The sequence below is a fragment of the Oncorhynchus kisutch genome, unplaced genomic scaffold, assembly GCF_002021735.2.
Source record: "Oncorhynchus kisutch isolate 150728-3 unplaced genomic scaffold, Okis_V2 Okis04b-Okis11a_hom, whole genome shotgun sequence".
NCBI lineage: Eukaryota > Metazoa > Chordata > Actinopteri > Salmoniformes > Salmonidae > Oncorhynchus > Oncorhynchus kisutch.
The window spans coordinates 6818992-6833991 of NW_022261981.1; the positions used below are offsets into that span (position 1 = coordinate 6818992).

Sequence of the window (15000 nt, forward strand, 5' to 3'; positions counted from 1 at the left end):
CAATTGGATTTGAAACGGCATTGGTACTTGGACTTGAACCGGTGACATGGTCCCGTAAACTCGTCTTAGAAGCTCTTTAAATAAGTGAGAACGTATTGCAATGACAGGAAGGTTCTCAGCTTGTATTGGAACCGGTGACATGGTCCCGTAAACTCGGCTTAGAAGCTCTTTAAATAAGTGAGAACGTATTGCAATGACAGGAAGGTTCTCAGCTTGTATTGGAACCGGTGACATGGTCCCGTAAACTCGGCTTAGAAGCTCTTTAAATAAGTGAGAACGTATTGCAATGACAGGAAGGTTCTCAGCTTGTATTGGAACCGGTGACATGGTCCCGTAAACTCGTCTTAGAAGCTCTTTAAATAAGTGAGAACGTATTGCAATGACAGGAAGGTTCTCAGCTTGTATTGGAACCGGTGACATGGTCCCGTAAACTCGGCTTAGAAGCTCTTTAAATAAGTGAGAACGTATTGCAATGACAGGAAGGTTCTCAGCTTGTATTGGAACCGGTGACATGGTCCCGTAAACTCGGCTTAGAAGCTCTTTAAATAAGTGAGAACGTATTGCAATGACAGGAAGGTTCTCAGCTTGTATTGGAACCGGTGACATGGTCCCGTAAACTCGTCTTAGAAGCTCTTTAAATAAGTGAGAACGTATTGCAATGACAGGAAGGTTCTCAGCTTGTATTGGAACCGGTGACATGGTCCCGTAAACTCGGCTTAGAAGCTCTTTAAATAAGTGAGAATGTATTGCAATGACAGGAAGGTTCTCAGCTTGTATTGGAACCGGTGACATGGTCCCGTAAACTCGTCTTAGAAGCTCTTTAAATAAGTGAGAACGTATTGCAATGACAGGAAGGTTCTCAGCTTGTATTGGAACCGGTGACATGGTCCCGTAAACTCGTCTTAGAAGCTCTTTAAATAAGTGGGAACGTATTGCAATGACAGGAAGGTTCTCAGCTTGTATTGGGACCGGTGACATGGTCCCGTAAACTCGGCTTAGAAGCTCTTTAAATAAGTGAGAACGTATTGCAAAGACAGGAAGGTTCTCAGCTTGACAGGCAGCGATGTGTTGGAAAAGAAAAGTGAGTAAACGCTGGTGGCCGTTCGCGGTGAGTAAAGTAACACTCACTATGTTGTTGATGCATTTTGTTTCACAATATGTGGGTCAAAGGTCACGCAAATTTTGAAAAAAGGTTGCCAGAACCAAACTGATCCAATTTCAAACCGGGTTGTTATACCAGAGCCAAACTGATCCAATACCAAACCTGTTTTTTAAGCCAGAACCAAACTGATCCAATACCAAACCTGTTTTAAACGCCAGAACCAAACTGATCCAATACCAAACCTGGTTGTTATACCAGAACCAAAATGATCCAATACCAAACGTGGTTGTTATACCAGAACCAAACAGGAGGGCATTGAGGTCCTCCAGCCAATCAGCATTCAGGGCTGGAACCACCCGGTTTATACTTGTGATTAGAAGACGTCAGAACGGCTCACCAGTTCATTTCTTTCCTCTGACAAGAGGGCGTTGCGGTCCTCCAGTTTGCGGATGACGGCACTCAGCTCAGCGATCTTCAGTTGGAAGCGTCGCACGTCCTTCTCATCCAACTGCTGTTCCTGAAACACACACCAACTGCAGATTACTGGGAATAACACCATCCACACACTCAAACACCATCCCCAGGCTATATTATTACAGTATATTTGGCCTCACCCACGGAACCCCACTTATCGAAAGCCCTATGGACCTTCACTGTAAACACTCCAGTTAGCGCCAGTTAATGTGGTAAAATACACCTGGAAACTTCTGGGTTCCTGTTGACATGGATTTATCTAAATAACAGTGTAATAAAGTGGACAGTGGGTGCATTCATTCTTACACATGGATTTATCTAAATAACAGTGTAATAAAGTGGACAGTGGGTGCATTCATTCTTACACATGGATTTATCTAAATAACAGTGTAATAAAGTGGACAGTGGGTGCATTCATTCTTACACAGAACAAATAATAAACAGAAAAATACATCCATTTTCTGCCGTGAAAATGAAAACACTATTCAATAGGCTACGGTCGCTTACTATGGTGTTTATTACAGTGCAGCCTTGCTTGCTACTCATCAGGGTTGGGGTCCTTTTGAATTGAAGGAAGTCAATTCAGGAAATGATTTGAATTTAACATTTAAAAACAAATATCTTCTTTTCAGTTTATTGAGAAGTCATTGAAAATAAGATGCCTTTAAAAAAATTGACTGAATTGACTGACTTGAATTGGAACGTCAATTTACTTCCTGAATTGACTGACTTGAATTGGAACGTCAATTTACTTCCTGAATTGACTGACTTGAATTGGAACGTCAATTTACTTCCTGAATTGACTGACTTGAATTGGAACGTCAATTTACTTCCTGAATTGACTGACTTGAATTGGAACGTCAATTTACTTCCTGAATTGACTGACTTGAATTGGAACGTCAATTTACTTCCTGAATTGACTGACTTGAATTGGAACGTCAATTTACTTCCTGAATTGACTGACTTGAATTGGAATTGACCCCAAAGCTGGCCCCAGCTACTCCTGACTCATGGCGCTCAGACTCAGCAGCTGTGAGAAGAGACTAACTACATTGAGAGGTATGCCGATAATAATAATAAGTAAGTAGCCTGTTGAAATAACAGGTGTCTACTCTGTAAGCATGAGTAGGTGAGTGTAAGGGAGTGTGAATATTGGTGACAGTGTGAAGGTGTTCAGGTGATGTGCTTATAGATTGAGGAAGTCACAGGCCACGGACTGGTGCACAGCAGGCAGGAACAGCTGGAACATAAACACATGTAGTTCTTCAACAGGGAAAGGTGACGTGTGTCAATTTGATTACAAGGAATTTGCTGTAAAATATGAATAAAACATTGAAATGTGCAGACTTTAGTATCCACTGTGTTTAAAATTCAGAGATCCATATATATATATTTATGAGCTTGAATATTAGAAAATATCAAAATAAAGAGCTGAAGACGAAAGAACGAGATCGAAACAAAACCATCTATAAACGTCTCGAGAATTCCTGATTCAGTGGTGCAGAAGACATCTTTCAACAGTAGAGAACATCATATCTGCAGATAGACAGTAAAGGAAGGTTAGAGAACATCGTATCTGCAGTAATAGACAGTAAAGGAAGGTTAGAGAACATCGTATCTGCAGATAGACAGTAAAGGAAGGTGAGAGGACTGGTGCTGGGTGGTGGAATAGACAGTAAAGGAAGGTGAGAGGACTGGTGCTGGGAGGAGGAATAGACAGTAAAGGAAGGAGGAATAGACAGTAAAGGAAGGAGGAATAGACAGTAAAGGAAGGAGGAATAGACAGTAAAGGAAGGTGAGAGGACTGGTGCTGGGAGGAGGAATAGACAGTAAAGGAAGGAGGAATAGACAGTAAAGGAAGGAGGAATAGACAGTAAAGGAAGGAGGAATAGACAGTAAAGGAAGGAGGAATAGACAGTAAAGGAAGGTGAGAGGACTGGTGCTGGGAGGAGGAATAGACAGTAAAGGAAGGAGGAATAGACAGTAAAGGAAGGAGGAATAGACAGTAAAGGAAGGAGGAATAGACAGTAAAGGAAGGAGGAATAGACAGTAAAGGAAGGTGAGAGGACTGGTGCTGGGTTGAGGAATATGCAGTAAAGGAAGGAGGAATAGACAGTAAAGGAAGGAGGAATAGACAGTAAAGGAAGGAGGAATAGACAGTAAAGGTAGGAGGAATAGACAGTAAAGGTAGGAGTAATAGACAGTAAAGGAAGGAGGAATAGACAGTAAAGGAAGGAGGAATAGACAGTAAAGGAAGGTGAGAGGACTGGTGCTGGGTGGAGGAATAGACAGTAAAGGGAGGTGAGATGACTGGTGCTGGGTGGTGGAATAGACAGTAAAGGGAGGTGAGAGGACTGGTGCTGGGTGGTGGAATAGACAGTAAAGGGAGGTGAGAGGACTGGTGCTGGGTGGAGGAATAGACAGTAAAGGAAGGTGAGAGGACTGGTGCTGGGTGGTGGAATAGACAGTAAAGGGAGGTGAGAGGACTGGTGCTGGGTGGAGGAATAGACAGTAAAGGAAGGTGAGAGGACTGGTGCTGGGAGGAGGAATAGACAGTAAAGGAAGGTGAGAGGACTGGTGCTGGGTGGAGGAAGAGACAGTAAAGGAAGGTGAGAGGACTGGTGCTGGGTGGAGGAATAGACAGTAAAGGAAGGTGAGAGGACTGGTGCTGGGTGGAGGAATAGACAGTAAAGGAAGGTGAGAGGACTGGTGCTGGGAGGAGGAATAGACAGTAAAGGAAGGAGGAATAGACAGTAAAGGTAGGAGGAAGACAGTAAAGGTAGGAGGAATAGACAGTAAAGGAAGGAGGAATAGACAGTAAAGGTAGGAGGAATAGACAGTAAAGGAAGGAGGAATAGACAGTAAAGGAAGGTGAGAGGACTGGTGCTGGGTGGAGGAATAGACAGTAAAGGAAGGTGAGAGGACTGGTGCTGGGTGGAGGAATAGACAGTAAAGGAAGGTGAGAGGACTGGTGCTGGGTGGTGGAATAGACAGTAAAGGAAGGTTAGAGGACTGGTGCTGGGTGGTGGAATAGACAGTAAAGGAAGGTGAGAGGACTGGTGCTGGGTGGAGGAATAGACAGTAAAGGAAGGTGAGAGGACTGGTGCTGGGTGGAGGAATAGACAGTAAATGAAGGTGAGATGACTGGTGCTGGGTGGTGGAATAGACAGTAAAGGAAGGTGAGAGGACTGGTGCTGGGTGGAGGAATAGACAGTAAAGGAAGGTGAGAGGACTGGTACTGGGTGGAGGAATAGACAGTAAAGGAAGGTGAGAGGACTGGTGCTGGGTGGTGGAATAGACAGTAAAGGAAGGTTAGAGGACTGGTGCTGGGTGGTGGAATAGACAGTAAAGGAAGGTGAGAGGACTGGTGCTGGGTGGAGGAATAGACAGTAAAGGAAGGTTAGAGGACTGGTGCTGGGTGGTGGAATAGACAGTAAAGGAAGGTGAGAGGACTGGTGCTGGGTGGTGGAATAGACAGTAAAGGAAGGTGAGAGGACTGGTGCTGGATGGAGGAATAGACAGTAAAGGGAGGTGAGAGGACTGGTGCTGGGAGGAAGAACAGACAGTAAAGGGAGGTGAGAGGACTGGTGCTGGGTACAGTAATAGACAGTAAAGGGAGGTGAGAGGACTGGTGCTGGGTGCAGTAATAGACAGTAAAGGGAGGTGAGAGGACTGGTGCTGGGTGCAGTAATAGACAGTAAAGGAAGGTGAGAGGACTGGTGCTGGGTGGAGGATTAGACAGTAAAGGAAGGTTAGAGGACTGGTGCTGGGTGGAGGAATAGACAGTAAAGGGAGGTGAGAGGACTGGTGCTGGGTGCAGTAATAGACAGTAAAGGGAGATGAGAGGACTGGTGCTGGGTGCAGTAATAGACAGTAAAGGGAGGTGAGAGGACTGGTGCTGGGTGCAGTAATAGATAGTAAAGGAAGGTGAGAGGACTGGTGCTGGGTGCAGTAATAGACAGTAAAGGAAGGTGAGAGTACTGGTGCTGGGTGCAGTAATAGACAGTAAAGGGAGGTGAGAGTACTGGTGCTGGGTGCAGTAATAGATAGTAAAGGAAGGTGAGAGGACTGGTGCTGGGTGCAGTAATAGACAGTAAAGGAAGGTGAGAGTACTGGTGCTGGGTGCAGTAATAGACAGTAAAGGAAGGTGAGAGGACTGGTGCTGGGTGCAGTAATAGATAGTAAAGGAAGGTGAGAGGACTGGTGCTGGGTGCGGTAATAGAGAAAATCTAGGCTCAGCCAGGGCAGATCTCTAGACTCCATTTAAGCGTCTAGAAACAGATAAAGAATGTGAAGCACAAAGAAAGCAAAATAAACACGTTAGCTAGATTTAAAGTTGCAAAGGCAACAAAGGGCCTTGCGTTTGTGGAGGTAGGTCTATAGATAGCCTGCATGACGCAGCAGGAGAGGCTAGATGGAGGGGTAGCCTGCATTATGCAGTAGTGAGAGGCGAGATGGAGGGAGAGAGATTGCTTACGAGGCTCTCTGAGGTGTCTCCTGCACCACTGGGGTAAGGAGCGTCTCGTTTGGGGCTGTGGAGGTGTCCTCCTGCCCCAACCTCTCTGCTTCTGATCTGGGCTAGCTGCTCATCCACAGCCTCCTTCTGCAGCTGGAGCCTCTGAGTGTGTCCAGCCTGAACACCCAGCTCCTTCCCCAGCACACAGCATGCTCTGTCTTTTACCTTAATCTCATCCATCTACAGAGCAGAGCAGAGCAGAACAGAGGAGAACAGAGGAGAGGAGAACAGAACAGTGGAGAACAGATGAGAGGAGAGGAGAACAGAGGAGAACACAGGAGTGGAGAACAAAGGAAAGGAGAACAGAAGAGATCAGAGGAAGGGGGAACAGAGGAGAGCAGAGCAAAGGAGAACAGAACAAAACAGAGGAGAACAGAGGAGAACAGAACAGAGGAAAACAGAACAGAGGAAAACAGAACAGAGGAGAACAGAGGAGAACAGAACAGAGGCGAACAGAACAGAGGAGAACAGAACAGAGGAGAACAGAACAGAGGAAAACAGAACAGAACAGAGGAGAACAGAACAGAACAGAGGAGAACAGAGGAGAACAGAACAGAGGAGAACAGAGGAGAACAGAACAGAACAGAGGAGAACAGAACAGAGGAGAACAGAACAGAACAGAGGAAAACAGAACAGAGGAGAACAGAACAGAGGAGAACAGAGGAGAACAGAGGAGAACAGAACAGAGGAGAACAGAACAGAGGAGAACAGAGGAGAACAGAGGAGAACAGAACAGAGGAGAACAGAACAGAGGCGAACAGAACAGAGGAGAACAGAACAGAGGAGAACAGAGGAGAACAGAACAGAGGAGAACAGAACAGAGGAGAACAGAGGAGAACAGAACAGAGGAGAACAGAACAGAGGAGAACAGAGGAGAACAGAACAGAACAGACCAGAACAGAGGAAAACAGAACAGAACAGAGGAAAACAGAACAGAACAGAGGAAACAGAACAGAGGAGAACAGAACAGAACAGAGCAGAGGAGAACAGAACAGAAGAGAACAGAACAGAGGAGAACAGAACAGAACAGAGGAAAACAGAAAACAACAGAGGAGAACAGAACAGAGGAGAACAGAACAGAGGAGAACAGAGGAGAACAGAACAGAGGAGAACAGAACAGAAGAGAACAGAACAGAGGAGAACAGAACAGAGGAGAACAGAACAGAGGAGAACAGAACAGAGGAGAACAGAACAGATGAGAACAGAACAGAACAGAGGAAAACAGAGGAGAACATAACAGAACAGAACAGAGCAGAGGAAAACAGAACAGAGGAAAACAGAGGAGAACAGAACAGAGGAGAACAGAACAGAGCAGAGGAGAGGAGAACAAAACAGAACACAGGAGAACAGAACACAGGAGAACAGAACAGAGGAGAACAGAACAGAACAGAACAGAGGAGAGTAGAACAGAACAGAGGAGAACAGAGGAGAGTAGAACAGAACAGAGGAGAACAGAGGAGAACAGAACAGAACAGAGCAGAGGAGAGGAGAGGAGAACAGAACAGAACAGAACAGAGCAGAGGAGAGGAGAACAGAACAGAACAGAACAGAGCAGAGGAGAGGAGAGGAGAACAGAACAGAGAAAAACAGAACAGAGGAGAGGAGAACAGAACAGAGGAGAACAGAACAGAGGAAAACAGAACAGAGGAGAACAGAACAGAGGAAAACAGAACAGAGGAGAGGAGAACAGAACAGAGGAGAACAGAACAGAGGAGAGTAGAACAGAACAGAGGAGAACAGAACAGAACAGAGGAGAACAGAACAGAGGATAACAGAACAGAGGAGAACAGTCGAGTATGAGTGTGCATGCATATAAGTCACACACACACACACACACACAGAGCCACATCATGCACACACACAGTAGGCTACTGTTCTGTTCAGCTGTCACCATGAAAAAAGGACCAGCCACAAGCCCCGCCCTGTTTGATTGGCCATTCAGAGAACAGGAGCTTCCTTGGTGCATCCTGTAGTTACTAAACATTAGAAGCACAATAAGATCCTCCACAGATCTACTGTTTCTTTCCTGTAATCAATTCATTTTACAGATCACACTTGTGTTTCCTGGCAACATCAACAGTCTAGGGTCACATTCAACGAGATCACAACAAACCAATCTCAGTGAAATGACATGAAATAGTCCTGGTAATGTCCTGGGAAAAGCACACATGACCCAGCTCTAACGGATCTCTGCAATTCTGCATGCTTCTATTCACAACAGTCCCAACCCAGCTAGCATTTAGCTACATCACAAATCAACCTGTCAGGAAGCCAACAGAGAAACTCACTAAATAACTGTTGTTCTGTTATAAACTAGGGGAAACCTGTACATGAGACTGTTGTTCTGTTATAAACTAGGGGAAACCTGTACATGAGACTGTTGTTCTGTTATAAACTAGGGGAAACCTGTACATGAGACTGTTGTTCTGAGACTGTTGTTCTGTTATAAACTAGGGGAAACCTGTACATGAGACTGTTGTTCTGTTATAAACTAGGGGAAACCTGTACATGAGACTGTTGTTCTGTTATAAACTAGGGGAAAGCTGTACATGAGACTGTTGTTCTGTTATAAACTAGGGGAAAGCTGTACATGAGACTGTTGTTCTGTTATAAACTAGGGGAAGGCTGTACATGAGACTGTTGTTCTGTTATAAACTAGGGGAAACCTGTACATGAGACTGTTGTTCTGTTATAAACTAGGGGAAACCTGTACATGAGACTGTTGTTCTGTTATAAACTAGGGGAAACCTGTACATGAGACTGTTGTTCTGTTATAAACTAGGGGAAACCTGTACATGAGACTGTTGTTCTGTTATAAACTAGGGGAAACCTGTACATGAGACTGTTGTTCTGTTATAAACTAGGGGAAACCTGTACATGAGACTGTTGTTCTGTTATAAACTAGGGGAAACCTGTACATGAGACTGTTGTTCTGTTATAAACTAGGGGAAACCTGTACATGAGACTGTTGTTCTGTTATAAACTAGGGGAAACCTGTACATGAGACTGTTGTTCTGTTATAAACTAGGGGAAACCTGTACATGAGACTGTTGTTCTGTTATAAACTAGGGGAAACCTGTACATGAGACTGTTGTTCTGTTATAAACTAGGGGAAACCTGTACATGAGACTGTTGTTCTGTTATAAACTAGGGGAAAGCTGTACATGAGACTGTTGTTCTGTTATAAACTAGGGGAAACCTGTACATGAGACTGTTGTTCTGTTATAAACTAGGGGAAACCTGTACATGAGACTGTTGTTCTGTTATAAACTAGGGGAAACCTGTACATGAGACTGTTGTTCTGTTATAAACTAGGGGAAAGCTGTACATGAGACTGTTGTTCTGTTATAAACTAGGGGAAACCTGTACATGAGACTGTTGTTCTGTTATAAACTAGGGGAAACCTGTACATGAGACTGTTGTTCTGTTATAAACTAGGGGAAACCTGTACATGAGACTGTTGTTCTGTTATAAACTAGGGGAAAGCTGTACATGAGACTGTTGTTCTGTTATAAACTAGGGGAAACCTGTACATGAGACTGTTGTTCTGTTATAAACTAGGGGAAACCTGTACATGAGACTGTTGTTCTGTTATAAACTAGGGGAAACCTGTACATGAGACTGTTGTTCTGTTATAACTAGGGGAAAGCTGTACATGAGACTGTTGTTCTGTTATAAACTAGGGGAAACCTGTACATGAGACTGTTGTTCTGTTATAAACTAGGGGAAACCTGTACATGAGACTGTTGTTCTGTTATAAACTAGGGGAAAGCTGTACATGAGACTGTTGTTCTGTTATAAACTAGGGGAAAGCTGTACATGAGACTGTTGTTCTGTTATAAACTAGGGGAAACCTGTACATGAGACTGTTGTTCTGTTATAAACTAGGGGAAAGCTGTACATGAGACTGTTGTTCTGTTATAAACTAGGGGAAACCTGTACATGAGACTGTTGTTCTGTTATAAACTAGGGGAAAGCTGTACATGAGACTGTTGTTCTGTTATAAACTAGGGGAAACCTGTACATGAGACTGTTGTTCTGTTATAAACTAGGGGAAACCTGTACATGAGACTGTTGTTCTGTTATAAACTAGGGGAAACCTGTACATGAGACTGTTGTTCTGTTATAAACTAGGGGAAACCTGTACATGAGACTGTTGTTCTGTTATAAACTAGGGGAAACCTGTACATGAGACTGTTGTTCTGTTATAAACTAGGGGAAACCTGTACATGAGACTGTTGTTCTGTTATAAACTAGGGGAAACCTGTACATGAGACTGTTGTTCTGAGACTGTTGTTCTGTTATAAACTAGGGGAAACCTGTACATGAGACTGGTGTTATGTTATAAACTAGGGGAAACCTGTACATAACACTGTTGTTCTGTTATAAACTAGGGGAAACCTGTACATTAGACTGTTGTTCTGTTATAAACTAGGGGAAACCTGTACATGAGACTGTTGTTCTGAGACTGTTGTTCTGTTATAAACTAGGGGAAACCTGTACATGAGACTGTTGTTCTGAGACTGTTGTTCTGTTATAAACGAGGGGAAACCTGTACATTAGACTGTTGTTCTGTTATAAACTAGGGGAAACCTGTACATGAGACTGTTGTTCTGAGACTGTTGTTCTGTTATAAACGAGCGGAAACCTGTACATTAGACTGTTGTTCTGTTATAAACTAGGGGAAACCTGTACATGAGACTGTTGTTCTGAGACTGTTGTTCTGTTATAAACGAGGGGAAACCTGTACATTAGACTGTTGATCTGTTATAAACTAGGGGAAACCTGTACATGAGACTGTTGTTCTGAGACTGTTGTTCTGTTATAAACGAGGGGAAACCTGTACATGAGACTGTTGTTAGGTTGTGTCTACATTAACTCATTACACAGTATCTAATCTGTAATTTCCAGTGTTCTGTCTGTAGATGTCACTGACAGTAACCTAAACCAGACATTTGAACCTTCCTCAATTACCGGTCTTCTACTAAAATAACATTACAGTTGTCATCAATGTGACAGAGACACTGTGTCAGACAGACAGTAGAACACTAGACTGTGACAGAGCCACTATATCAGAGAGACAGTAGAACACTAGACTGTGACAGAGCCGCTATATCAGACAGACAGTAGAACACTAGACTGTGACAGAGACACTATATCAGAGAGACAGTAGAACACTAGACTGTGACAGAGCCACTGTATCAGAGAGACAGTAGAACACTAGACTGTGACAGAGACACTATATCAGACAGACAGTAGAACACTAGACTGTGACAGAGCCACTATATCAGACAGACAGTAGAACAACACTAGACTGACCAGGCCATGGTGAGTTAGATCAGTCAGGAAGCTACGCTGGGGTATCTGTGACAACAGGTATAATTCATACAAACACTTGCTGTCCCAAATGACACTGTATTCTCCCTATGTAGTGCATTACTTTTGGCCAGGGAATAAGTTGCCATGGCATTTTGGAGCCAGCCAGTGGCATCACCACTGAAATATAGTGAGAATGGCCCAGAGGTATTATTCAAGTGTTTTAACTATTCTTCTCAGTCACCCAGTCACCCAGTCACCCAGTCACCCAGTCTCCCAGCCACCCAGCCACCCAGTCACCCAGACACCCAGTCACCCAGTCACCCAGCCACCCAGTCACCCAGCTACACAGTCACCGAGCTACCCAGTCACCCAGCCAACTAGTCACCCAGTCACCCAGTCACCCAGCTACCCAGTCACCCAGCCACCCAGCCACCCAGTCACCCAGTCACCCAGTCACCCAGACACCCAGTCACCCAGCCACCCAGTCACCCAGCTACCCAGTCACCCAGCTACCCAGTCACCCAGCCAACTAGTCACACAGTCACCCAGCTACCCAGTCACCCAGCCACCCAGTCACCCAGCCACCCAGTCACCCAGCTACCCAGCTACCCAGTCACCCAGCCACCCAGCCACCCAGTCACCCAGCTAACCAGCCACCCAGCTAACCAGCCACCCAGCTAACCAGCCACCCAGTCACCCGGCTACCCAGCCACCCAGTCACCCAGTCACCCAGCCAACCAGCCACCCAGCCACCCAGCCACCCAGTCACCCAGCCACCCAGCCACCCAGCTAAGCAGCTACCCAGCCACCCAGCTACCCAGTCACCCAGTCACCCAGCTACCCAGCTACCCAGCTAACCAGCCACCCAGCCACCCAGCTAACCAGCCACCCAGTCACCCAGCTACCCAGCCACCCAGTCACCCAGCCACCCAGCTACCCAGCCACCCAGCCACCCAGCCACCCAGCCACCCAGTCACCCAGCCACCCAGTCACCCAGTCACCCAGTCACCCAGCCACCCAGCCACCCAGTCACCAAGCAACCCAGCCAGACCATAATAAACAGCTCTGTGGGCTTTAGGCGTGAAAACCCCATGAATCATCGTCACAGCGATGATGATGCCAGTGATGTACCCTGGAGATGGCGTTTCCATGGTGATCAGCAGGCAGGCCTAAATGAGGGGGCTAACGTTACTCCCTAGATGAATGGAGACAGGTGCTGTGACATGGATCAATGACCCTGAGTCCACAATGGCAGTCTATTCCCTATATTCTGCTTTACTCTAGACCAGGGACCATGTGGCTCTGGTAAAAAAAAGTTGTGCACTTAATAGGGAATAGGGTGCCATTTGGGATGCGGTCCCCTTCTACAAGCAACATAAATCTGCACTTGCCCCTTTGACCTCTCAGCCTGGTTTAACTGTAAAACCCACTGTCCACTGTCTCAGCCTGGGTAAGCTGTAAAACCCACTGTCCACTGTCTCAGCCTGGGTTAGCTGTAAAACCCACTGTCCACTGTCTCAGCCTGGGTTAGCTGTAAAACCCACTGTCCACTGTCTCAGCCTGGGTTAGCTGTAAAACCCACTGTCCACTGTCTCAGCCTGGGTTAGCTGAAAAACCCACTGTCTCAGCCTGGGTTAGCTGTAAAACCCACTGTCCACTGTCTCAGCCTGGGTTAGCTGTAAAACCCACTGTCTCAGCCTGGGTTAGCTGTAAAACCCACGTTCCACTGTCTCTGCCTAGGTTAGCTGTAAAACCCACTGTCCACTGTCTCAGCCTGGGTTAGCTGTAAAACCCACTCTCCACTGTCTCAGCCTGGGTTAGCTGTAAAACCCACTGTCCACTGTCTCAGCCTGGGTTAGCTGTAAAACCCACTGTCTCAGCCTGGGTTAGCTGTAAAACCCACTGTCTCAGCCTGGGTTAGCTGTAAAACCCACTGTCCACTGTCTCAGCCTGGGTTAGCTGTAAAACCCACTGTCTCAGCCTGGGTTAGCTGTAAAACCCACTGTCTCAGCCTGGGTTAGCTGTAAAACCCACTGTCCACTGTCTCAGCCTGGGTTAGCTGCAAAACCCACTGTCTCAGCCTGGGTTAGCTGTAAAACCCACTGTCCACTGTCTCAGCCTGGGTTAGCTGTAAAAATGATGTAAAATATATCACTTGCCACTTTAAACAATGCTACCTAATATAATGTTTACATACCCTACATTATTCATCTCATACGTATATACTGTACTCTATATCATCTACTGCATCTTTATGTAATACATGTATCACTAGCCACTTGAACTATGCCACTTTGTTTACATGCTCATCTCATATGTACCCAGCATGTACCAGTCTACCTGGCCATGCTGCTGCTCCAGTTTCAACTTCCACCTGACTGTGCTGCTGCTCTAGTTTCAACTGTTCTGCCTTATTATTATTCGACCATGCTGGTCATTTATGAACATTGAACATCTTGGCCATGTTCTGTTATAATCTCCACCCGGCACAGCCAGAAGAGGACTGGCCACCCCACATAGCCTGGTTCCTCTCTAGGTTTCTTCCTAGGTATTGGCCTTTTCTAGGGAGTTTTTCCTAGCCACCGTGCTTCTACACCTGCATTGCTTGCTGTTTGGGGTTTTAGGCTGGGTTTCTGTACAGCACTTTGAGATATCAGCTGATGTACGAAGGGCTATATAAATAAATTTGATTTGATTTGATTTGATATGTATATACTGTACTCAATACCATCTACTGTATCTTGCCTATGCCGCTCTGTACCATCACTCATTCATATATCTTTATGTACATATTCTTGATCCCCTTACACTTGTGTCTATAAGGTAGTAGTTTTGGAATTGTTAGCTAGATTACCTGTTGGTTATTACTGCATTGTCGGAACTAGAAGCGCAAGCATTTTGCTACACTCGCATTAACATCTGCTAACCATGTGTATGTGACAAATAAAATTTGATTTGATTTGAACCATTGGTAAACCACAGACACACAGACACTGCTAACCATTGGTTGGCCACAGACACACAGACACTGCTAACCATTGGTTGGCCACAGACACACAGACACTGCTAACCATTGGTTGGCCACAGACACACAGACACTGCTAACCATTGGTTGGCCACAGACACACAGACACTGCTAACCATTGGTTGGCCACAGACACACAGACACTGCTAACCATTGGTTGGCCACAGACACACAGACACAGAGAGCACTGAGAGAATTTTTCAAAGCATGGCGCTTCAAATCTCAAGATGTAATCTTTAGAATAGTTCAAAAGCCCTGCTGATGCTCAGAAATCCCAGCAACCACTGAAGCATGCCACACAGAAGCACAGCATCCATTTAGCCAAGCAGTGCAGTGAAATATGATTTTGGGAGTCTGGATGAGTCTCCCAGCTGGCTTCACTCACTGTGTTCTGTGAAAACTAGATTTACTGCACCCACCCATCTGCTGTCAGAGTCGTGTGTATAGGTGGCAGGGAAGTCAGGCGCAGGAGAGTCAAACGGAGTGTAAAATGGAGTGTTTTAATGAATGTCCACGTAACATGCTCCATAACACTGATAAGAATAGAATATAAACTAACATGGG

The 15000-nt window shown here is 45.4% G+C and overlaps 1 protein-coding gene across 1 annotated transcript in view; it reads right to left on the reverse strand.

Annotated features, from left to right (window-relative positions):
- The window catches only part of LOC116359714 (janus kinase and microtubule-interacting protein 3-like), an 83560-nt gene that overhangs the window by 17700 nt on the left and 50860 nt on the right, over positions 1 to 15000 (reverse strand). The window contains exons 5-6 of the mRNA XM_031813056.1: positions 6054 to 6272; positions 1500 to 1619 (exon numbers count right to left, since the gene is read on the reverse strand). Of these exons, the coding sequence (XP_031668916.1) occupies positions 1500 to 1619; positions 6054 to 6272 (339 nt within the window). The remainder of the gene's footprint in view (positions 1 to 1499; positions 1620 to 6053; positions 6273 to 15000) is intronic.